This window comes from Enhydra lutris, unplaced genomic scaffold (genome assembly GCF_002288905.1).
Source record: "Enhydra lutris kenyoni isolate GAN:26980312 unplaced genomic scaffold, ASM228890v2 scaffoldscaffold16, whole genome shotgun sequence".
Classification (NCBI taxonomy): Eukaryota; Metazoa; Chordata; class Mammalia; order Carnivora; family Mustelidae; genus Enhydra; species Enhydra lutris.
Window position 1 is genome coordinate 22698859 of NW_019154100.1, and position 25110 is coordinate 22723968.

The 25110-nt window shown below is 44.3% G+C and overlaps 1 protein-coding gene across 3 annotated transcripts in view; it reads right to left on the reverse strand.

Moving 5' to 3' along the window:
- The window catches only part of LOC111147240 (cell division cycle associated 7 like), a 46706-nt gene extending 22165 nt beyond the window's left edge, over positions 1-24541 (reverse strand). For 2 of the 3 annotated variants that reach the window (XM_022503162.1, XM_022503161.1), the window contains exon 1: positions 24406-24541. In XM_022503162.1, coding sequence (XP_022358870.1) covers positions 24406-24429 — 24 coding nt within the window. In that variant the 5' untranslated portion in view covers positions 24430-24541. Of the gene's footprint in view, positions 1-1756; positions 1813-24405 lie in introns of those variants that run through there. The other variant, XM_022503163.1, reaches the window with a different exon arrangement.
- Positions 24542-25110: the final 569 nt, after the last annotated feature.

Genomic DNA, 25110 nt, shown 5'->3' on the forward strand with positions numbered 1-25110 from the left:
AGGATGGAGTCCCGGCATCTAACACGGGGCCTGGCCTAAAGCAGGTTCTCAATAACCCAGGCTGAAGGTATCGACATGCATCTGCCCTTGTCATCCGTTTCCTAGGGAAGGTGTGCGGCGGGAAGAGGGGCACGTTATACCATCCCTGTACAGGAGGGATGGCCCATATCATAACATCCATGAACAAAGCAGTCCCAAAAAGCTCCTCCTTCGCAAAGGACCACAGATCACCTGCAGGCCCTAAACACTACCTCAGAGCTCATCTCGGGAGCAGAGATGGAAGGTCAGCAGTTCTGAGGGCTAAACAGGAAGACAGAAAGGCAGCAGCTCAGGGTAAGCCACCACGAGCCGGGGCGCACTGGTGAGCTCAAGACACAGGTCCAAAAGTGGCAGCCACTCTCCAGGACAGTAGATCGTGACCATGCAGAAATGGGGGTCCTGTGGGCTCCCCCTTCAGCCCCCTCCTCCCCCGAGAAGCCAGACCTCTTGCTGAGACATCTTCCAGTCGTAGAACGTAGGCTTCACCCCCCGCTGGACCTCACACTCATCCAGCGACAGTGCACAGCAGCAGTCCTGGGGCCACGCAGAACCCAGAGGACATTTTAAATGCCAGATTTCATATTTGATATGAATAGACCAACAGTATATCTGCTAGTGTCTGGTACGAACAGCAGTAGACACTGGAGTGCTAAGAAAACTAAGTAAAAAGGGGCGCCTGGGTGGCTCAGTGGGTTAAAGCCTCTGCCTTCAGCTCAGGTCATGATCCCAGGGTCCTGGGATTGAGCCCCTCATCGGGCTCTCTGCTCAGCAGGAAGCCTGCTTCCTCCTCTCTCTGACTGCCTCTCTGCCTACTTGTAATCTCTGTCTGTCAAATAAATAAAATCTTAAAAAAAAAAAAAAAAAACTAAGTAAAAAGAAAAACTTCACATTAAAAGGAGTGAGGCCACCCTGTCTTTCTCTACAACAAGGCGGCAGAGTGGTTTGGCGATGCTGTAGACCCCACGGACAAACGGAGGCAGAACCTGGTGGAGACCCTGATGGACAAGACCCTCACCCTGAGGCTGAGCCCAGGGACACCAGGGAGAATGTCAAAGCCAAGACCAAGGTCAAGGAGGGCCTTCTGCCTGACCAGCAGCGTCTGATTTCTGCAGGCGAACAGCTGGAAGGTGTCCACAATGTCCAGAGAGCCCCCCGCCACACACACTTGGCACTGTGCTTGCAGGGTGGTGAAGGTCCGCTGCCAAGTACCCTGCTCACCTGCACCCCTGCACAGCCAGCAGCTGCAGGAAGTGCATAACCCCAACAATTGCGCCCCAAGAAGGTCACATAAGGCCATGCCCCAGGCTCTGCCTTTGCCCCACAGCCCTGGCACCTCAATCAAGTTTCCCTTCCACGGACTGGAAGAGAAAAATCAATTCATTAATTAAAAAATGGCCCTTCTGTTGTTCACAGAAGCACTATATTCAACAGCCACAAAGGGGAAGCAACCCACGTGTCCATCCATGGAAGAACGGACGGACAGAATTCATAGACACGTATGATGAAGTATTATTCAGTCTCAGGAAACAAATTCTAAAAATATCGAATCCTGCAACTCATATGTCGGAGGTCAATTACACCGCCACAAGATTAAAACAAACAGATAAACAAAAGAACCGGTGTGAAACAGTCTGTCGTGGGGGAGAGCCTGGGGTTCTACAGCTGTAGCAAGCTCCCCGGTGAGACGCTGACACTCGTCTGCAGAACATACACTCACCCAGAGTAGGGGTGGAGGCCCACTTTCTGCTCCTGTCCTGCGCGGTGTGACCTTTTTCCGGCTTGACGCCAGCTCTTCAAGGGCTTATCTGAACCTCCTAAATGGACACTTAACTCTCAGAGCAGACTCTAGAGCTCTCTGGAATCTTCCCCGCCCATACTAGGCCCTCAAGCACCAAGAAGAGTCTTATGTACTTAGAGGTGCTTAATCAACATCTGATTAATTGATGAGCAGCGTCAACTAACTCAAAATGAAAAGGAAGGAAATCCCGTCACATGCTATAACATGAATGAAACTTGAGGGCGTTATGCTAGTAAAGTAAGCCAGTCACAAAAAGACAAATATTTTGATTCCACTCACAGGAGAAACCTCATGGGACCAGTCCAAGTCACAAATACAGGAAGTAAAGGGGAGGCTGCCGGGGTGGGGGAGGGGAGCAGTTGTTTCATGGGTACAGGGTTTCAGTTTTACAAAATGAAAACCTTCTGGAGATTACTTGCCCAACAACAATTTAAATGTGTTTAACGCTACTTAAAAATTATTAAAAGAACAAATTTCATGTTGTGTGTACCTTACCACATTTTTTTAAAATTCAGCAATAAAAGACCAACTTTGGAAGACAATCTAAAAGTGCAGAGACAACCTTCCTTTTTTAAAAAATTTTTATTTAAATTCAAGTTATACGGTGTATTATTAAGTTTTAGGGGTAGAATTCAGTGATTCATCAGTTATATATCTCACTCAGTGCTCATGACATCAGGGCCCTCCTTAATGCCCAAATACCCCCATGCCCGCCCCACCCCCCTCCAGCAGCCCTTGATTTGTTCCCTATAGTTAAGCATCTCTTATGGTTTGCCTCCCTCTCTGTTTTTGTCTTATTTTTTCTTCCCTTCCCCTATGTTCATCTGTTTTGTTTCTTAAATTCCACATATGATTGAAATCATAGGGTATTTGTTTTCTCTGACTTACTCCATGCTTAGCAAAATACCCTCTAGTTCCACCACAGCAATGCCAACGGTAAGATTTCATTCTCTTTGATGGTTGAGTAACAGTTTGTGTGTGTGTGTGTGTGTGTATGTGTACAGAGAGAGAATATAGTATGTGAATACATATATATGTTGAATAATATTCCACTGTATGTATGTGTGTGTGTGTGTGTGTGTGTGTGTATACACACAGATACACATACATCCCCTCTTCCTTATCCATCCACCTGTCAATGAACATCTGGACTCTTAACATATTTTGGCTACTGTGGACCCTGCTGCTATAAACAAGTGGGATTTATTCCTGGGCTGCCAAGGTGGTTCAACATCCACAAATCAATCAATGTGATTAGCCACATTAATAAAAGAAAGCACAAGAACCATATGATCCTCTTAATAGATCCCAAAAATGCATTTGACAAAATACAGCATCCTTTCTTGATAAAAACGCTCCACAGTGTAGGGATAGAGGGAACATACCTCAACATCATAACGGCCATATACAAAATATCATTCTCAACAGGGGGAAAAACTGAGAGCTCTTCCCCTAAGGTCAGGAACATGGCAGGGCTGTCCACTCTCCCCACTGCTGTTCAACACAGCTCTACAAGTCCTAGCCTCAGCAATCACACAACGAAAAGAAATAAAAGGCATCCAAATTGGCAAAAAAGTAGTCAAACTTTCACTCTTCACAGATGACATGATACTCTTTGTGGAAAACCCAAAAGACTCCACCCCAAAATTGTTAGAACTCACACAGGAATTCAGCAAAGTGGCAGGCTAAGAAGTCAATGCACAGAAATCTGTTGCATTTGTACACACTAGCAAAGAAAATCTTCCCTCCTTAAATGAATGCAATCTTTCTCAAACTCCAAGAGAGCGTCTAGACCTCCATCCACTTCTACCTGAGGGGCAGGTGGTTTAAGAACCCAACGCTTCACCCTAAGGCAGGTTCAGAAACATCACCCCCCGCCCCAAGTCCAGGCTTCAGCCTTCACGCCTGGCAGTACCGCACCCTGAACCCAGGAACCTGGGCTCCGAAGCCCAGAAATTAACTGCAAGTCTGGAAGACAGAGCTGTCTGCACAACTTGGTTTAAAATCCAGCTCTGTTCTCTCCCAACTAAGCTCCACTAATAAAAATCAATCCTGCCCAACTGCTGCTTGCTTTGTAGTTAGTCAGTGCCCTTCTAGCATTTCTTGAGGAACACTAAGCCAGGCTCTGGAGCTCTCCGTATCACTTTAACGACCTCAGCCTAACCCTAAATGAAATTCAATAAAAAAAAAAAAAAAAACTAATAAGCCATAAAAAGCCTCAAACCGCCAGCTGCTTTTCAATCAAGTATGCACTCTTGAAAACAAATGAGCGTATTGTTAATCTAAAACTTTGTATTTTTAAAATTAAGTATATTTTTTAAATTAAGGCTTTTCTGTATATCAATGATCTACAAATGTATTCTTCCTAGACTGAGAAATACCACCTCCCAGCTGGAAGGCACATATTTATCAGCTACTAGTTTCTGAAGGAAAGCGACAAATTCTTCTTAAAGGCCAATTGATTCCAGAGCTGATTTTGATAAAGCTTCAGGAAATGTTTCTTATTCCAGCAACACTGTGTATGTTTCACCTGGAAACAAGTTCCATTTGTAGCCCTAAGGAACTGCCCAAAAGAAATCTGTGCACACTACTGCATTTTCCTTAGTAAGTGTTTTGAAAGCAATTTTGATAGCAAGGAAAGTGGAATTTGCATGGTGTTCTATCTTGCATCTGCAAAAGAACCTTTTACACACAGGAAAGCATTCCTTCAACCCTCCACAAACACCGCTGTTTTGCATCATTTTCTACCACAAACACTGTCATTTCTTTAAATCTCTTACGGTTAAACTGGTAGATCCACAGGACACACCCATACCTTACACCATTTACAAAAACTAACTCAGAAGAGAGCAGACCTAAATAGAAAACCTAAAACTCTAAAACTTTTAGGAGAAAATCTTTGTGACCTTAGGTTCACACCACCAGAAGCAGAATACAGATTTTAAAAATTTATAAATTAGACAATCAAAATTTAAAAATTCTGCCCTTCAAAAAACACTTCAAATAGAATGACAAGAAAAAACAACAGACTGGGAGAAAACACCCACAAACCAGACACCTGATAAAGAACCTATACCCAAAATATATAAAGAACCTCAAAACTCCTTAAGAGAAGAACACAGTTTAAACATGGGCAAAAGACGCAGGCAGACAATTTGCCAAAGACCCAGGACTGGCAGATAAGCACATGAACAGAGCTCTGACATCCACAGCCCTTAGGGAAATGCAAATTTAAACTACAATGAGACGCAATTATGTACCTACCAGAACGCTTAAGAACACAGGACAATACCGAGTACCGCCCGGCAAGGATCTGGAGCAACTGACACTCCTAAACGGCTGGTGGAAACGCAAAATGGTAGGACCACACTGGAAAACAATTTGGGAGCTTCTCATCAGGTTAAACATACTCTTACCAGGATGATCCAGGATGAAATGAAAACTTAGGTTCACCAAAAAACCACTGTCATGAGCAATTTTATTCCCAAACCCAGAAACGATCCAAATCAGCTAGGGAATGCATAAACAAAACGTGGTTCTTCCACAGCACTGACTCCTGCCGGCAATAAAAAAGACTAAATTACTGACAAGACACACTTACATGGATACATCGCAAATGCATGAGGCCTAGTGAAAAAAGGCTATATGTTGTCTGATTCCACTTTCGGGACAAGGTTGGAAAAGGCAAAACTAGAGAGACAGAACACATGTCAATGGTTGCCTGACACGAGAGGTCAGAGGGAATTTTGGAGCAGTGATAAAATCAACTGTGATAGTGATTACACAAAAAGCTCATAGGACTGAACACTAAAAAGGATGACTTCTACCGTATGTAAATTAAGCCTTAGTCAAAAAGAAGAAAATGATGTAGAAACAGTGGAACATACAGATTGCCTAAAAATGGATCCTAGCACATATCATGAAAATCTGATAGGACAAACACCACAAATCAATGGGAAAGAGATGTCGGTAAGTCAATAAAGGATGCTGGCAAATCTGCCTATTTGAGGTGAATTCAAGAGTCCATTTTTCTTCTCACCTGATACTATCTATGAATCAGAAGAGAATCAGAAGATGAAAGAGTTCAAAGGTAAACAAACCACAGGAGAGATTATAATTGATGTGAATGTACAGCTGGTCCTGGCATGAGGAAGACTTTAAGCACCAACATAAAGGAGATCAGAATGGAAAACAGTAGTATCAAGGACCGCTTAGCAGTTCTAAACACCTTAAAAGAAGACAAATTTAGGGAAAAAACGACAACAACAAAAAAACCTTGGGAAAAAAGATCTGCCACAAATAGGCAAATTATTGGTACTGAAAAGCTCTTGCAAAATGAAGTATTCCAAGTCACACAGATAAAATAGGTAAAACAAAGAAAAGTCACTAAAAAGGGAACACAGAAAAGGCTTAAAACATATTTTAAGTCTTCAGTCTGCCTCAGTAATGAAAGCCAGATAAGTTAAGACAAGATTGCTTCTCCGCTAGCAGCTTGGTTGTCCATTACGGGAGCGCTCAGCAATGGCGGCATGTGACGAGACAAGCACCCTGATAGATACAGAACTGGGGAGCAGACAAGTGGGCCTGAAGACTCAAAACACCAATGTGGTCATATACATCTAAAGCAGGGGAGTTACTTTTTTAGAAGTATATGCAATGAGATTTGAAAACCTCCAGAAAATATGGTTCAACTCAGAGTGATGGAGCATATGAGCTTTTATTTATAGCTAAGAGGATCCAGGGTCCAGGAGGACCAGAGTACGACAAGATCTCCTCCATCAGCTGGAGCACCTCCTCTCAAAAGGGAGCAAACCTGAGCCTACTTACTCAAGGGCACGCAGCTTGTTCATACCCCTACAAACGACATTCAGGCAAATGCTATTTTTCAATAAAATAACTACCCACTAATCAGCATTTGTGTTTAAATTCAATCAAAAAGCTTAAACTTTTTGGCCAAGAAGCATGAGCAACAAAAAACTGATTAAACTGGACCTCATCAAAACTGAAAACATCTCTTCATCAAAGGACATTATCAAGAAAGTGAAAGGCATATGAGGAAGTGGAGATGCAACATGGGGGCTTAAGGGGGTAGGAGAAGAATAAATGAAACAAGATGGGATTGGGAGGGAGACAAACCATAAGTGACTCTTAATCTCACAAAACAAACTGAGGGATGCTGGGGGGAGGGGGGTTGGGAGAAGGGGGGTGGGGTTATGGACATTGGGGAGGGTATGTGCTATGGTGCGTGCTGTGAAGTGTGTAAACCTGGCAACTCACAGACCTGTACCCCTGGGGAAAAAATATATGTTTATTAAAAACAAAAAAGTGAAAGGCAACCTATAGAATGGGAGAAAAGAGCTGCAGGACACCTAAGTGATAAGGACTCAGCACTCTGAATATATGAAGATCACCTGTGATGCAACAACAGACACCATCCAATCAAAAAATGCAAGAAGAACTTGACACATATTTCTCCCCCCACCAAAAACTATATATACAAATGAACAGCAATACAAGAGAAAATGTTCAACATCATCAGTCATTAGGGAAGTGCAAACCAAAAATACAAAATACCACTTCACATCCTCTAGAGTCCAAAAATCATAGGGAAGAAGTGTTGGAGAAAATGTAGAGAAGCCAGAACACTCATACATAGGTAGTGGGAATGTAATGGTTCAGCCATGATGGGAAACATTTTGATGATTCTTCAACAAGTCAAACACAGAATTCCTATCTGACCCAGCACTTTCATTCTTAGGTATGTAACTAAAAGAACTGCCAAAACAGGTGTTTCAGATACATGTACATGCATGTTAACTTAAAGCAGGACTACTTATAACAGCCAAAAGGTCCATCACGAGTAAGTGGATAAGAAATTGTAGTATATACAATATACAGTGGGCTGTTATTCAGCTATTAAAAGGATGAAGTACTGATCCATGCTATGATGTAGCTCAACCTGCAAAACATTATACTAATAAGCAAGCAGAGCCAGACCCAAAAGTCCCATGAATTGTTCACTTTAAAATGATTAATTTGGGGAGCCTGGGTGGCTCAGTCAGTTGAGCACCTGCTTTTGGCTCAGGTCATGATCCTGGGGTCCTGGGATTGAGCTCCACATCGGGCTCCCTGCTAATGGGGAGCCTGCTTCTCCCTCTGCCACTTCCCCTGCTTGTACTCTCTCTCACTCTCTCATTCTCTGTCAGATAAATAATCTTTTTAAAAAATAAATAAGGGGTGCCTGGGTGGCTCAGTGGGTTAGGCCACTGCCTTCGGCTCAGGTCATGATCCCAGAGTCCTGGGATTGAGTCCCACGTCGGGCTCTCTGCTCAGCGGGGAGCCTGCTTCTCCCCCTCTTCCTCTGCCTGCCTCTCTGCCTACTTGTGATCTCTGTCAAATGAATAGATAAAATCTTTAAAAATAAATAAATAATAAATAAAAGGGTTAATTTTATGTTATGTGAATTTCACCTAAATTAAAAAAAAAAAACCTAAACTCATTATAACAATTAAAAGACTTACTATCCTACTATTCAAATTGGCCTATAATTACGTAAAAGTAGGCAAGTAACTTACTAAACACTGCAAATCGTAGGCAGAATGCAGCTCCTTACAATACTCACCACAACATTGTACCCAATCGGGGACTGCCTGAAGAGACTGGTCCCTCTCTCACCTAACTCAGTCTCCTGCCAGGAAAAGCTCCAGCCATTGCTCATGAAAGGTGCAGGTGACTACAGACCTGCAAACGGTGAGATGAAGAGTTTATGCATGGAGAAATACAGGAGACCACCCAAAGCCCCAAGGAGAAGCTTGGGTAACACTCTGTGGGAAACCAAGGCACTCCAAAGCAGCTGTGTCCCATCAGGGAACTGGGCAACCTCACACCAGGCCAGGCCAGGCCAGGCCAGACACATGCTCAGCAAAGATTTGACAAGACTTTAAGCTTCCAGGCTAGGGCATGCCCAGCTAATCAATGAATGACTTCCCTGGCACAGAGCCAGTCTGTGAAGACGAGAAGAGGTGGCTGTTTCCTCCAACACCCACTCTTCCACAGAAGATCAAAGACATACAAAGAAATAGAAAAAAAATGGCCCACTCAAAGGAACAAAACAAACTGACAGAGAATGTGCGTGAGGTGGCACAGACTGTGGATTTACTAGACAGAGGCCAACTGCCTTCAATATGCTCAGAGAACAAAAGGAAAACACAAGAAAACAAAAGTAAATTGGGAAAAGGATACACAGTTAATCCTTAACACCATGGGTTGGGGGCACTGACCACCCTCCCATATAGCTGAAAACCCACATGTAACTTCTGACTCCCCAAAACTTAACTAATTAGCCTACTGTTGACTAGGAGCCTTACCAATAACACAAACAGTCCATTAACAGTTTGATATGTTGTATGTTTTATACGTTGTATTCTTACAACAAAGTGAGCTAGAGAAAGGAAAATATTAAGAAAATCGTAAAGACACTACATGTATAGTACTGGACTATAAAAAAAATATGCATGTATACTGGACCCATGCAGCTCCAATCTGTGTTATTCAGGGTAGACTGTATAAGCAAAATGATGTCAACAAGGAGGAATTATAAAAAGGAACAAAAGAACAAGAATTCTAGAAGTGAAAAAATACAACAGCCAAATTGAAAATATCATGAGACAAGTTCAAAATCAAACTGAGGAGGCAGAATAAAGAATCAGAGAGGCTATTTGACAAAGTAACGACCAAAAACTTCCCAAGTTTGACGGACGACTTGAAGCTCAATAAACCCCAAGTAGTATAAACCCAAGAGATCCACACTGAGACCTACTTAAATCAAACCCATGAAAGACAAAGAAAAAGAGAATACTGAAAGCAGCCCCCCAAAAAGCAACTCATCACACATAAGAACTCCTCTAAAGGATTATCAGCTGATTGCTCAGAAGAAACCTTGGAGGCCAGAAAGCAGTGGAATGATATATTTAAAGCACTAAAGAAAAAATTGTCAACCGGGAACTCTTATCTGGCAAAACTGTCCTTAGACATTACCAGATAAAAAGCTGAGAGTTCATTAGCACCAGATCTGCCGAACAAGAAATCCTACAGGGAGTTCTTCAAGAGGAAATGAAAGGTCACTAGAGAGTAACTCAAAGCCATATGAATATAAAGTTTTGAAGTAAAATACAAATACTGGTCGTAACATAAATACACTTTTTTGTTTTCTCCAATTAAAAAATGCACCTATGATTCCACATTTTGCACTGCAAGATGCATGAAGATGGAATTGCTGACATTGATAACAAAAGGAGCGGAGGAGCTGTATAGCAGTAGAGTTTCTGTATACCACTGACCAACCGCTATCATTCAAATCAGATTATTTCAACTGCAGAGTATTCTATGTAACCCCCATGCTAACCACAGAGGGAAAAAAATCTATAGATAACACAGAAAAGAATATGAGGGTATCAAAACATGCCATTAATCAACGGAATACCAAGGTAGGCAGTAATGGAGGAAATAAGGATCAAAAATGCTAAGAATACAGAAAATAAAACTAAACAAAAATGTCAAAAGTCCTTCCCTACCAGTAACCACTTTAAATGCAAATGGATTAGACTCTGCAATTAAAAGACACAGATTGGCAGAAAGAATTAAAAAAAAAGGGGGGGGGGACCCAACTATATCCTGTCTACAGAAAACTCACTTCATACCTAAAAAAGACAGTGAGGCTGAAAAGTGAAAGGACAGAAAAGATATGCAAATGTAAACAGTAATCCAAAGAGAGATGTAATGACTATAGTGATATCAGAGTAGACATTATGTAAAAAAAAAAAATTATAAGGACACTGCATATGGATAAAAGGGTCAATTCACCAAGAAGCCATAACAATTAAAAATATGCATGCACAAAACTTCAGAGCTCCAAAACATATGAAGCAAGTGCTGACAGAAATGAAAGAAATAGTTCTACGATAATAGTTGAAGACTTCAATATCCCACTTTCAATAATGGAAAGAATAAGACAGAAGATCAACAAGGAAACAGGAACTGAACAATACTATAAACCAATTCGAACTAACAGACATATATAGAACACTTCAACCAACACAGTAGGATACACTTTCCTTAAGGTTGCATGAAAAACTCCCCAGGACAGACCTTATGTAGGCCACAAAATAAGTCAGAATAAATTTAAAACAGTTAAGGGGCGTATGGGTGGCTCAGTGGGTTAAAGCCTCTGCCTTCGGCTCAGGTCATGATCCCAGGGTTCTGGATTGAGCCCCACATGGGGTTCTCAGCTCAGCAGGGAGCCTGCTTCCCTTCCCCTCTCTCTCTGCCTGCCTCTCTGCCTACTTATGATCTCTGTCAAATAAATAAATAAATAAATCTTTTTTTTTTTAAGATTTTATTTATTTATTTGACAGAGATCACAAGTACGCAGAGAGGCAGGCGGAGGGGGCGGGGGACACAGGATCCCCACTGAGCAGAGAGCCCGACGTGGGGCTCGATTCCAGGACCCTGGGATCATGACCGGGGCTGAAGGCAGAGGCTTTAAGCCGATGAGCCACCCAGGTGCCCCAATAAATAAATCTTCTAAAAAATTTTTTAAACAGTTAAAATCATACAAACTATCTTTTCTGATCAGAATGAAATGGAACTAGAAATCAGTAACAGAAGAAGACTAGCAAATTCAAAAGTACGTGAAAATGAAACACCACTGTCAAATAATCAAGGGGTTGCTCCAAAGGAGAAATCATCACAACAGAAATTAGAAAATACTTCCAAACAAGTGAAAATGAAAACAAAATGTACCAAAACTTACACTATGCAGAGGAAAGCAATGCTAAAAGGGAATTTAAAGCTGTAAACACTTACATTAAAAAAGATCTCGAACCAACAAGCTAATTTTAACACCATAAAAGGAAATAGGAAAAGTATAGCAAACTAAACCCAAAGATAACAGAAGGCGGAAATTATAAAGATCATAGTAGATATAAATAAAGAACAGAAAACCAACAGAGAAATATCAACAAAACCAAAAGTTGGTTCCCTAAAAATATCAATATTGACCAACTTTTAGCTAGACCAACTATGAAAAAGAGGTACAAACTACTGAAATAAAGAGGAGTCATCACTACCAAATTTACAGAAATAAAAAGGATAATCAATCAAAGAGTGCTATGAGCATTTGAATGCCAACAAATTAGGGTTAGCTAGATGAAATGGAGAGACTCCTAGAAACACATAACCTTCCAAGACTGACTCATGAATAGAAAACCTGAATAGACGTCTAACTAAGGACACCCAGATGGCTTCACTAGTGAATTCTATTTAACTTTTAAAGAAGAATTAACATCAACCCTTCTCAAACTCTTCCAACAAATGAAGAGAGCACTTTCTTTACCTCATCCTACGTGGCCAGTAGGCCCCCATGTTGCTGAAGACAAAGACAAGGAAAGCACAGAGCAATATCCCTTTTAATTGTCAATGAAAAAAATCCTCAACAAAATGCTAGCAAGCCAAATTCAGTAGCATCGTAAAAGGATTACACAAGATGTCTGAGTGAGATTTATTTTTGGTACGGAAGATGGTTCAACATAGAAAACAAAACACGTGATCTTCTCCACAGATGCAGAAAAAGCATGTGACAAACTTCAACACCTTTTCACGATCAAACCAAACCAAACCAAACCAAACCAAAAAACAATCAACAAAGAATGGAAGGAAACTTCAACATAATAAAGGTCACATATGAAAAACAGGTAACCCCATACTCTACAGTGAAAGATTAAAAGCTTTCACTTAAGATCAGCAACAATACATGGATCCCACTTTCACTACTTCTATTCAACACAGTATTTGAGGATCTAGCCAGAACTACTACACAAGAAATAAAGCATCCAAATTGGAAAGGAAGCAGTAAAATTATGTTTGCAAGTGACATGTTCATATATATAGAAAAGCCTAAAGATTCCACAGAACCTGGGAGCAGTAATTAGCCAAGTCAATAATGTTGCAAGGTACAAAATCAACACAGAAAAATCAGTTGCATTTCTACACGCTAACAATGAACAATTTGCTAAGGAAATTAAGAAAACAATTCCATTTACCATAGCATCAAAAAGAATAAAACACTTAGAAATTAACTGAGGCAATAAGCAGAAAAACTACACTGAAAACTACAAAACATCACTGAGAGAAATTCAAGAGGGGCGCCAGAGTGGCTCAGTGGGTTAAAGCCTCTGCCTTCAACTCAGGTCATGATCCCAGGGTCCTGGGATTAAGCCCCGCATGGGGCTCTCTGCTCAGCGGGGAGCCTGTTTCCTCCTCTCTCTGCCTGCCTCTCTGCCTACTTGTGATTTCTGTCAAATAAATAAATAAAATCTTAAAAAAAAAAAAAAAACTCAAGACGACAGAAAGAGATGAAAAAGCACCACACATTCATGGATCAGAACACCGGATATCGTGAACACAATACTACCCCCCAAGCTGTCTACGGATCCAGTGCAATTCTATCAAAATCCCAGCAACATTTTTTTTTTGCAGAAAGAGAAAGGCCCTTCTTAAAACTTGTGTGGAATCTAAAGGGACTCAGAATAACCCCCCCAAAAAAAATAAATAAATAAACAAACAAATATCTGTAAAAAGAAGAACCAGGGGCACCCAGCAAGCTCTGTCAGTGGAGCACGCAACCCCTGACCCCAGGGGTTGTGAGTTCAAGCCCCATGTTGGTTGTAGAGATTATTTAAAAATAAAATCTTTCAAAGATAAATAAACAAGCAAATAAATAAAAAGAACCAAGATGGAAGGCTCACACTTACTAATTTCAATGCTTATTACAAAGCTACAGTAATCCAAACAGAGATGTCCTAGTATAAGGACAGCCATATAGGGGCACTTGGGTGGCTCAGTCGGTTCAGCATCTGCCTTGGCTCACGTCATGATCTCAGGGTCCTGGGATGGAGCCCCATGTTGGGCTCCCTGCTCCCTCCTCTCCCTCATGCTCTCCCCTCTCTCCTTCATTCTTGCTCTTAAATAAATAAAATCTTTAAAAAATAAAAAGACATACAGACTAGTGCAACCGAATGGCGAGCTTGAAGACCAACCTTCACACACATGTGGGTCAAATGATTTTTGACCAAATGCCAAGACTATTCAAGGGGGGAAAGGATGGCCTTTTCAAGAAATGATGCTGGGAAAACTGGATATCCACACTGAAAAGAATGAAGCTGGATCCTTAACACAAACACCCACAAAAAAACCCCCAAAATGTAACCAAGACCTAAAACTAGAAGCTAAAACTACTAACTCTTAGAAGAAAACATAAAGGAAAAAGTTCATGACATTAGACTTGGTAATGATTTCTTTTATAGAATATCAAAGGTGCAGGCAACAATAGAAAAAGACAGACAAATTGGACTTCAGCAAAATCAGGACCAGTTAAGACATCAAAGCACACGATCAAGAGATTGACAAAATATCTGCATATCATACATCTGATAAGGATTTGATATCCAGAATAGAGAACTCTTAGAGCTCAACATCAACAGCAAAACCCAATTTAAAAGAGCAAAAGACTTAAAGACATTTCTCCAAGAATAAAAGGATGGCCCGTAACTGTGTGTAAAGATGTTCAACACTAAACATGAGGAAAATGCAAGTCAAAACCACAATGAGATACCACTCCACAACCACGGGGGGAGCGGGGGAGGACTATTATTTAAAAAAAAAACCACCACCACCACCACCAAAAAAACAAATTACATGGTGGTGAATATGTGGAGAAACTGGAGGCTCTGGGCAATGTTGGTGGGGAGGTGAAACAAGGCAGCTGCTATGGCAAAAAAATATGGTAGCTCCTCAAAAACACACACACAGAATTACCCCATAATTCAGAATTCCACTTCAGGTATATGGCCAAAAACACTATAATCCAAGATTCAAATAGTTATTTTATACCAATGTTCACAGTAGCATTACTCACCATATCCAAAAGGTGGAAACAGCCCAACTGGCATGGATGGACGAATGGATAAAGAAAATGTGGTATATACACGCAATGCATCATTATTCAGCCTTAGAAAGGAAGGAAATTCTGATCTAGATAAACATGGATGAACCTTGAAAATATTAGCTGAGTGAAATAAGACCCAACAGGATAAATAGTCTATGATTCCACTTCTGTGTGGTAACAGGAAAGGAGAATGGTGGTGATTACCACTGGTGGTGGGATGACAGGGAGAGTGGGAAGGGGGAGACAGCGATTGATGGGTACAGAGTTTCCGTTCAGGATCGTGAAGAAGTTCTGGAGATGGTCAGAGGTGATGGCCACACAACAATATGACTACACCTAACGCCAGTAGATTTTATGCTATGCATATTTTACCACAATAAAAGAAAAGACAAAACAAACGATCAGTGCTATTTAAAAAAGAGATCATGTAAATGAGGAGAACCTTACAGACAGGTATGTGCAGAAGGCTTAGAAGAGCTATCCAGGTGAGTCACAGAAGAAATTGGAGTTTTGGCAGAGGTTCTAGGAGGGAAGTGAGCCAAACCACTTGGGATACGCTGGGTGATTTCCTTTTCCAGAAAGGTCAGCAGACAGGAAATATGAAGCCAGTGTCAAGATTTCACTGGTCCCTAACAGACTGATTATCAAACTGATTGCTCTCCATGTTTTTCAACAAGGTGCTATTGGCATTCTGGACAAGAATGACTACTGCTTCTGGTGGGACTCTCCTGCTCGCCACAAGGCACTTAGCATCCCTAACTCTGAACCCTTTCACAACCACGACAACCCACCACAACCCCAGCTCACTGACAAGAACACCAGAGTGAATCCAACAACTGAAATGTGAGAACCTTTAGTGTGTTAGGACATGTCTGGTTATAAAGCAGGAACAAGCAATTCCAAGTCTTAAAGGGCTGAAACAAAAAGAGGTTTCTCTCGTTTGTGACCTTTCATCCGGGGCCAGCCAGGTGAAACATTCCACACTCCTCCCCACGGTCCTCACACAGGACCAGGCTGCCACAGAGACCAATACCTGGAACGCTGGCAGAAGCAGCAAAAGAGGGAAGGACACACGGCAAATGACCTAATGGCATTTAAAAATTCCACCTAGAGAGGTGCCTGGCGGGCTCAGTCAGGGAAGCGTCCGACTCTTGATTTCGGCTCAGGTCACGATCTCAGGGTCGTGAGATGGGAGTGCTGTGCTGGGCTCTGCACTGGGCATGGAAGCTGCTTGAGATTCTCTCTCCTCCCTCTCCGCCAACCAGTCTCTCTCTCCCTTTCTTTAAAAAAAAAAAAAAAAAAAAAAAAAAAGGCTTTCTTCTAAAATAAAAATTCCACCTAGAAGTGACACACACCACTTCTTACATTTCATTGGCCAAAGCAGATCAAACGGTCTTGCTTAATTACGAGGACTAGGAAATTGCATTCCCCCCATGTACCCTGAAGGAAAAGAACCAGAGATCACTTGTTCTGAGCCCTGACAGCTTCCCGCCTGTGACTTAGGAGCATTCTGCGAGGACGCTCTGTCCCTGTCCATGACTGAAAGTTACAGAAGAGCATGTGACCGCTTCGTGTGGCTCCTAAGAGAGTGCGACCCCGGCACTAGGCTAGGGAGTCCCAGGAGGGATGAGCCAGGGGCTGGAGGAGGGAACAATTGTTACCAACCGTCAGTGCGGGGTGGGACACAGGATCATCAGGGCAGTAAATGCAGGAGGACAACTAACCCCGCAGGGAGGGGTACTGGTCCCAGAGCCTGCGCGCAGCCTCCAGGTAGCCCCGTGTCCGCAGCCGCAGGGCGGGGTCAGCGTGAAGGAGGGCTTGCAGCGGACAGGCGGGTGAAAAGCCACAAAGTGGAGAACAGGGACATCTGGGTGGGAGAAGTGGGTCAGCCTCTGCCTTCCTTCAGCTCAGGTCATCATCACCTCAGGCTCCTGGGATAGAGCCCTGCGTCCTGCTGGGCTCCCTGCTTGCCTCTGCCTCTGCCTCCGCCATTCCCCCCGCCTGAGCAAGCGTGCCTGCTCTGTCAAATAAATAAAATCTTTAAAAAAAAAAAATTTTTTTTTTAAAAGGTCACAGAGAACAGGCAGGCAGGGGGTGCCTGTCTTTCAGAGGAGACAAGTGTCCCTGTGCTCGCTCCCAGCAAGTGCCGAACAGACCCTCACGGGGACAGGAGTGTGGGGGAGGGATCTTCATCCCGCAGCCCGCCCCGAGAGCCTTGAGACAGGGATCCTCTGGACACAGAACAGCCCTGCTGGGGCAGCCGGCGGGGACCAAGAGTCCCCAACAGTCCCAAACAGTCCCTGAAGTGAGGCCCGCACAGGCTGCTGACAGCACTGAGCTCCGGGCATTGTGCCACAGTGGACGGCCCACTCCCCTAGTGCGGCCTTTCTCGGGTCCCTACTGCAGCCAGGAAGACAATACACTTCGTGCAATGAAGGTCACGGAGACCAGTGCTCTCAGTGACATGCTGAAGCCAGCAGTGTGGTCAGACAGAATGAGGAGGGCTTGGTTTGTCTGAGGTCAGTGGGGACAGCCTGATGTAGGAGGCCCGTGTGAGTGAGGGGATGGCTAGTTGCGGTCCCACTGTCTTCAGTTATTTTAATTAAAAAAAAAACTCCCCCAATAAAAAAATGCCTGGAACCAAGTGTCAGGAAAAAAAAAAATTAAGAATAACCAGTCATTTGAAATGCACTTTTATTTTTCTTAACTTCCCATTTTAAACCAGTGTTAATAGTGAACAAAATAAAAGCTCCATATTAAAAAAAAAATATGCCAGCTAAAATATTTTGTTGTTGTGTTTTTTTTTTTTTCCATTTAACTACGCTCAGAGTCGTGGAGTTTTCCATACAAAGATATTATGGGGTGGAGGAGGAGGCAGGGAGGTATCTTTTCTATCTCAGGATTTATTACAGGTATGCTCTCTGAATGTTACACTCAGCAAGCAGTTCCACACTTCTCAAAATGAGGAGCTCGGTGACAGCCCCAAGGTTTTCAAGACCACAGGTGAGACAGGGGAGGGGAATTTTCCTCCCAGGAGGGTAATTTTATAAAAATCCTTTTTGTGTTAAAATAAATAAAAATGTATTGTGGAACAGAATGCAAAGTAAGTGCAAATGTGCCTCACTTTTGAAGATAAAACTGCAGATAGGTGAAAAAAATCCCCTGCACAGACAGTGGGGCTGCTGCCCCTCTGGGCCTCTGGGGCAGGCTGGAACTGGCCTCTGCCATCAGTCCAACAGCAGAATCTGATAAGCCCCACAGAAGGATGCTGCAGGCCGTCATAACTCCTACTTCCTCTCACTACACAGTGACAGCCAGAAAAGCCATCTTTCTTTTTTTTTTTTAAACAATTCAACAAATATTTAACACCTGTTAATATGCCAGGCCCTGCACCCTCAGGATAATTATCATTTGGCCTGTCATGTGACTTAGGGTCACCACACACTACCTTGGGGTAAACCCTTGGGCCCTTCTAACAGAGAGTGGGGTGTGCCAGCAGGCAGCCGAGAGGGGCCACGCCAGGCTCTGTGCCAAAAGACCCAGATGCCAGAGCTCAGTCACAAGCACAAGGGACTCTCCAGGTATATACGCCCCTCCCACAGCAGAGGTTTAAGCGGGGGGGGGCTTCCCAACAGCTGTGCTGCTGCTCTGGAGGGCTTGGGGGAACAGCAGAGGGGGTCTGTGGGAAGGGATCCCTGGACTACACCTGGTGCGGAGGATACCCGAAAAACTGGATGGGCACAAGACGCCTGGGAAGTTGTCACCCACGTGCCTGTGTAGATTGGGCAGTCTGAAAGCACAGACTTTAGGACTCACTCAGGAATTGTACACACTATTTTTTTAAACATTTTAAGTGCAACAGAAAGCGCATATCGCTTCCGCGCACAGCCTGGTCAAGTTTTACCAACTGCACCAAACCATGACAACCAGCACCCAGATCCAGAAATACATTCTTCTCAGCTCTCAGAAACTCATTAGGAGCCTATGGTTTTACCTCTAAACATTCAACTGTCAATGAACACTTACTTTCAGACATCTAGGAGATGATTTATAGTTGAACTAAGCAATACAAAAGAAGGCAAAGTGATTCAGTGCCACACAGGGGAGGAGTGCAGAGCCGGGTATCTCCCCCCACCCCCCGCACCCACGTGACCAACTTGCAAAATTCCAGGCCAGCCCAATCCAGAGGCACTGAGGGTATGCGCCCATCTTCACCGTTTCCCAGGTGGTAAAGAACACACATTTCTCCAAACTAAAAACACATGCTAGGTGCTCCATTTTCAGGAAGAAAACAATGTTTCAGTCTAGTTATCATGAGCCCTGGTTCTAACCTGAGTAAACACTGCTTTCTCTTAGCTAGCACAGCACAATAAAGGGGAAAAAACATTGTGTCAGAGACTCCCATCCACTGCAAAGCAGGCACACTCCTTTTGGGAAACAGTAAGGACTCAATAAAGAAATCATAATTGGGGCACCCGGGTGGCTCAGTTGGTCAAGCGGCTGCCTTTGGCTCAGGTCATGATTCCAGGGTCCTGGGATCAAGCCCCGCATTGGGCTCCCTGCTCAGCGGAGAGCCTGCTTCTCTCTCTCCCCCTCTCCCTGCCGCTCTGCTTACTTGTGCTCTCTCTCTAGCTCTCTGTCAAATAAACAAAATATTAAAAAAAAAAAAAAAAAGAAAGAAATCATAATTAAAAATAGCGTGGGGACGCCTGGGTGGCTCAGTGGGTTAAGCTGCTGCCTTGGGCTCAGGTCATGATCCCAGGGTCCTAGGATCGAGTCCCACATTGGGCTCCCAGCTCCACAGGGAGTCTGCTTCTCCCTCTGACCTTCCCCCTCTCATGCTCTCTCTCAAATAAATAAAATCTTTAAAAAAATAAGAAATAAAAAAAAATAATAAAAACAGCGTGGACTCCAACACAGGGCACAAGGCATGTACCAGCTCAAGACATTTATTGAAAAGTTCCTTCTAATAAAGAAAAAAAATTTCAACAGAGAAGTACATAAAATACACACCACGGTGAAAGGCCACAGTCATTAAAAATGAAAACCGTGGGGCGCCTGAGTGGCTCAGTGGGTTAATCCGCTGCCTTCGGCTCAGGTCATGATCTCAGGGTCCTGGGATTGAGTCCCGCATCGGGCTCTCTGCTCAGCAGGGAGCCTGCTTCCCTCTCTCTCTCTCTCTCTCTCTGCCTGCCTCTCCATCTACTTGTGATCTCTCTCTGTCAAATAAATAAATAAAAATCTTTAAAAAAAAAATGAAAACCGTGAAGACCTCCGAACTACTCAGAAATAGCACTGGCAGGGCTAAAGACAGCGGAATTCAAAGTGCCATCATACCGTAAAATTAGGCAAAAATGGTGACTAAACACAGGCAAACACTGGATGGGAAAGATCTAGAAAATGACACCCAGGGAGTAGGGGAGATAGAACAGTAGTTCCAACTTCGTTTTTATTTCAGCTTCTGCGAACCCGATATTACTTGTACAATACAAAATTCATCTAAATATTGTTCCTATGTAAAAGCCTTCTGGATCTGATTCATATTCCAATGCCGACTGTTACAGTCAGTATCAAGGAATCCTGTCCAAAGCCTCACCTGTCTAGTCTCTAAAAAAGAACCAGACCAGCTGCTGTTAATGCCCCAGCTCTTCCAGTTAAAGGGAGGAGCAAAGGTGTTAGGAGAAAACCCCAATGTGCTGACAACCTCTTATATTTAAATAATATATTATACTTAGCATGTCCTTACTTAAGCAAGGATTTCAGATAAAGTAGTGACTTGCCAAGATCCCGTGAATCTACTGGCCAAGTCAGGCATTGGCTCTTGAGGACAGAATCCTGGCTCAGGCCCTTCCTGGCTGCGCTGCCCAGAGCAAATGGCTCTAGTTCACCTTATCTTTAAAATATAGATAATACAAGCCATTTTGGAACTACAGTGAGGACTAAATCTGATAAAAGGAAATGAGTTATCATAGGCGGAGGATGGGGGCTCTTCAGGTCTTCTCCCATTCCCAAAACCTAGGGCCTTGTAGGTCCCAAAAGCACGGCAGGGGCCAGCTGAGTTCTGGCAAAGGCAGAAGAGGCAAGGCGTTCCAGACCGACCTTAGTACCCAGCACACAGTAAGTGCTCAAAGCAGGGAGCCCTCTGTCATGAGCTGATGATTAAGAACAGGCAGGAAACCATCAGCTCTGTGAACTAACTCTGGTCCCTTTAACTGTGAGACTCCACATGGTGCTTCTGCACTGCATACCAATGGCAGCATTTACCACTGTGGGAGACAAAGTCTTCTGCACGTTATCTTCAGCTATAGTTACCAAATATGCCTCTGCGTGATCCTACTTACAAACATTCAGAGAGAGAACAAACTGATGGTTTGTCCATCAGTTCATCCATCGAAGGGGAGCTGGGTGAGGAATGGGTCAAAGAGGTAACCGCCGTTCAGAGCGCAGCTCTCATGATGAGCCCTGGGTAGTGTACACAATTGTTGGCTCACTGTATTGCACACCTGAAACTAACAAACACTGTGTGTTAACTGCACTGGAACTCAAATTAAAAACCTAAAAAATAAAATATTCAGAAACCACTGCTTTCCCAAAAGAAAACAGTCCTACTAATGCTGTCTTACTCTTATCAATCTTACTTTGGTGAATAAAGCTATCTTCTATGAAACAAAATCGTGTCTTGGAGGTAAAATTTGCAAACTGTAGCTCAGACAAAGTGCTGATGGGTAAAGCAGAACTCTCAAGGACAGTTTAAATGAATATGCCTGTTCTATTTCAATGGCTTTATTGATCTTTTTCATTAGTTTACCGTAATATACATAAACTGTTTTAAGTCACATCATTATCTCGTGGATTTCTGTCCCATGTGCCCGATCAGTTCAGAATTGATGTGATCTCTGAAATTTTTCATTACTGAGAATTCAGTGCATGGCAAATCACTGTGCTGTCCTTCCAAGAAGTGACAAACCATCCCCTTCTGTGAGCAGCTTTCTGTGGGCACAAACTTTAAGACAGAGAATCAAGAGGACTCTTTGTAGCTATGAGGTCAGCACCAGAGAAATTCCTCTTTACCACGCCAGCAGCGTGCACCAGACCCGTTCCTGAGACCATCTGCTTCATTCCTTATGAGAGTCCAGTCTGCACCCTAGAGCAAGAAGAGAGTCACAGGACAACACTGACAGCCAGGACTTGCTGGTTCCTCTGCTGGGAGGCGGAGGCAGTCTCATCCTCCAGAAATTCTTAGCTGCACTGCCAACTGCTCTCAGAAAGGGACCATACCCTCCCCTTTACCAGAGTATTACTCTGGTCATTCGACAGAAAGACACAAAGACATAGTGGTCAGCCCAACAAGGACTACACCCATAGAAGCTGTGGTCCGAGTCAGTGGACAGCAAACCCGACAATGGTTGAGGCTGCAAAAAAGCAGAAACTAGAAAGGACTTCGGTTTAAATCACGGTCTTCTCATAACATAGGCTGCTTTGCTGGAAGCCCTTCCCACTCTGTCCTTTCCAAGGGATGGAAATTCTATTGATTGTATGTGTGAGAGTAAAAGGCACTGTGCACTAAGTTCACCCCAGGCGGTTCATCACACTGCTTTATTCATAAGGCTGGGGGACAGGGGAGGACCGCACAAATTTAACATCTTGCTGTGCCTGAAATGTTCGTTAGTGTTCCTATTGGCAGTCACCTGCCTACCCCAAGAACCTCTCCGCTAATTTAGAGAGACTATAATCTGCTCACATTTGAATTATAATGAACAGGAACATTTTCACTGGAAAAATCGTCATGCATCTCAATTTGTGCTGCAAATTAGGTCTTTGGAAAAGGGTGGGAAAAAAACAAACCTGGTCCTCTTACATATAGTAATTTGCCCTAATTGGTGTATAATGGATCAGATATAATTTGTGGATTACCCCCACATGGTAAATAGTTTATTTAACGTTTTAGAAGTACCAAAAATTAGCCTTATTATTTGATGGTAAAAGGTTCACTCCCGACCATACATTCTGGGGACATTTTGAAACTAAACATAGACTGTATATTTAAGTGGTGGGAGTACAGTTGGAGCAGAACAGGTTTCCTGAGTCCTATGTCATCCAGATACATTGTCTGATGAAATTCATATGGGGCTCCAAGCTCCTTGCAGAAATGGTTAATTCCTAGAGGATATTAATTATACGGTAAAGGTCAGTGGAAAATAAAACACAAAGCTGACTCAGTTCTTACTCTTGTTTCTTTTCCTTCCTTTTAATACCTCCCCCTCACTGGGGAAATTCAAAAACAGTACTCTTTCTCATCAACACCCACAACAATTTTTTCTCAAATGTCTAATTTCAGGAAGCCTTTCGGACATCACTACATGGCCAAAACGACCAACCATTAGTAGTTTTGTCTTTAATTGGCGCCAGGACCCAGGCAGGTGATAGCGGTCTGGGCTCAGGCACGACTGACTGGCTGGGTCGCTTCCATTTCCCAAGGATACGCCCGCAGCCCCGCCTTTCTCCCAGCACCCAGGTGGAGAAGGAGGAAAACACTACTAGTCCAAGGTAAAGTGGAAGCGGTGAGTTAATGGCACTCACAAAAGCAAGAAAAAAAATCCAACCGTCACAAACCTCTCTCGGTCTCCCACAAGCTATTTCCTTCCCTTTCTAAAAGTTTTATATTTAGTTCATTTGGAAAAAAAAAAAAAAAGTCGGTATTGCTTACCTCTGAAAATACTAGGTATATTCGTTACTAGAAAGTAAGGAAAAGCTCTTTTAAGAAGTAGAATAGAACACTGAAGTCACGTTCACATTCCCACCAACCCCGGAAACATTTGGAGGAGGGGTACTCTCAAGTGTTTGTGAATGAGATTTTTAAAACCCAGTGTGGACCATAAAGCGTAATTGGGGTCCCGCTGTGTTTATGACTTGCGATCTCGGGGCTTTTTGTTTTTTAACTTGGCCTCATGACGTTGCCATTTCCCCTTCCAAGTGCTTACAAATTCCTTGCAAACACTTAGAAAAGTTCTAGAACAAATACAAGAGCAATTCCTTGTAAATTACACTCCCTCATCCAAGTTGAACTGGACTCCCAGCTATTTTTTAAGAAAAATTACACTTTTCTGAAACTTCCTCATCTCTGTGCCAATTCCCGGAGAAAGTGGGGGGAGCTCACCAGAAAAGCTCCCCGCACACCGTCCACCCCTCCACACCAGATCCACTAGCGCTGCAAACGCAGGCGCTACGCCCCTGCCGCCTCCCGCCTGCGCTTCCCTCGAAACGCGTCCACTCCAGGGGCTCGCGGCTCCACCGGCCCGGCCTGCTACCCCCAGGATCCCACGGGGACGGAGGCCACCGCCGCGCGGGAAACGCCCAGACTCTTCCATCCCGGCCCCCACCGCGCTGACCCACCGCGCACACCTGCAGGGCGCGCCCGCTCCGGCGTTCCCGGGGCGAGGCTGGCCAGGTCCGCAACGCGGTGGCCAAGGACCACGTTTCCAGCCCCAAGCAGGGAGGAAGGCAGGACGCAAAAGGCAGGCGGGCCGGGCGGCGTCCGGACTGGGGCGGGCGCCGGGACCCTCACCTGGGAGCGAGACGCCAACTCCATTCTTCCCACCCGGGCTCCGGCCTCCTCCTAGTACGCGGCTACGGGAGCCTGGCTCGCCACGGCTCCGGTGCAAGCAGAACACCCGCGGCCGCGCAGCCCGCGCGCTGCGCCCAGAGCTGCGGCGGGCCGGGGGGAGGGGCGCACTCGGCGCCCGGGACAGGGGGGGAGAGCGCCGCACCGCTCCCTCGGCGCCGCTGCGCCCGGCTGCGGGGCTCGGGTCTCCGACCAAACTTCGCCACCGGGACACTTGGCTTCGCCCGCGGCGTGAGAGGGGGCTGCCGATGGGCGCGGCCCGTGGCGCTGCCAGTGCGGGGGCGCCGGGCTCCCCCCTGCAACGGAGGGAGGGAGTGGAGCCGTCCGGCCGGGTTTCGCGCGGGAGAAATGAGGGGGCTGTCCCGGCGCAGCCTCCAGCTGGCACGCCCGGCTACGCGCGCCAGATATTTGCAGGGTTTGTTCCAGCTCCTGCCCTGAAGCACATGCCTCTGCTGCAATCCGTGTCTCCGCTCCGGGAGAGTATTTTAGAGCTACTTCGGAGCTCATTTTGTTTAGTTGTTGTAAAGGGGCGGGGTTCCGCCGCCTCCCCAAATATTGCTACAGTGTTCACTTTGCACCACAAGCAACCCGGGTTTCCTTACCGAGGCTCTGGGGTTGGGAAGCTTCAAATCCCCTCGAACTTTCCAG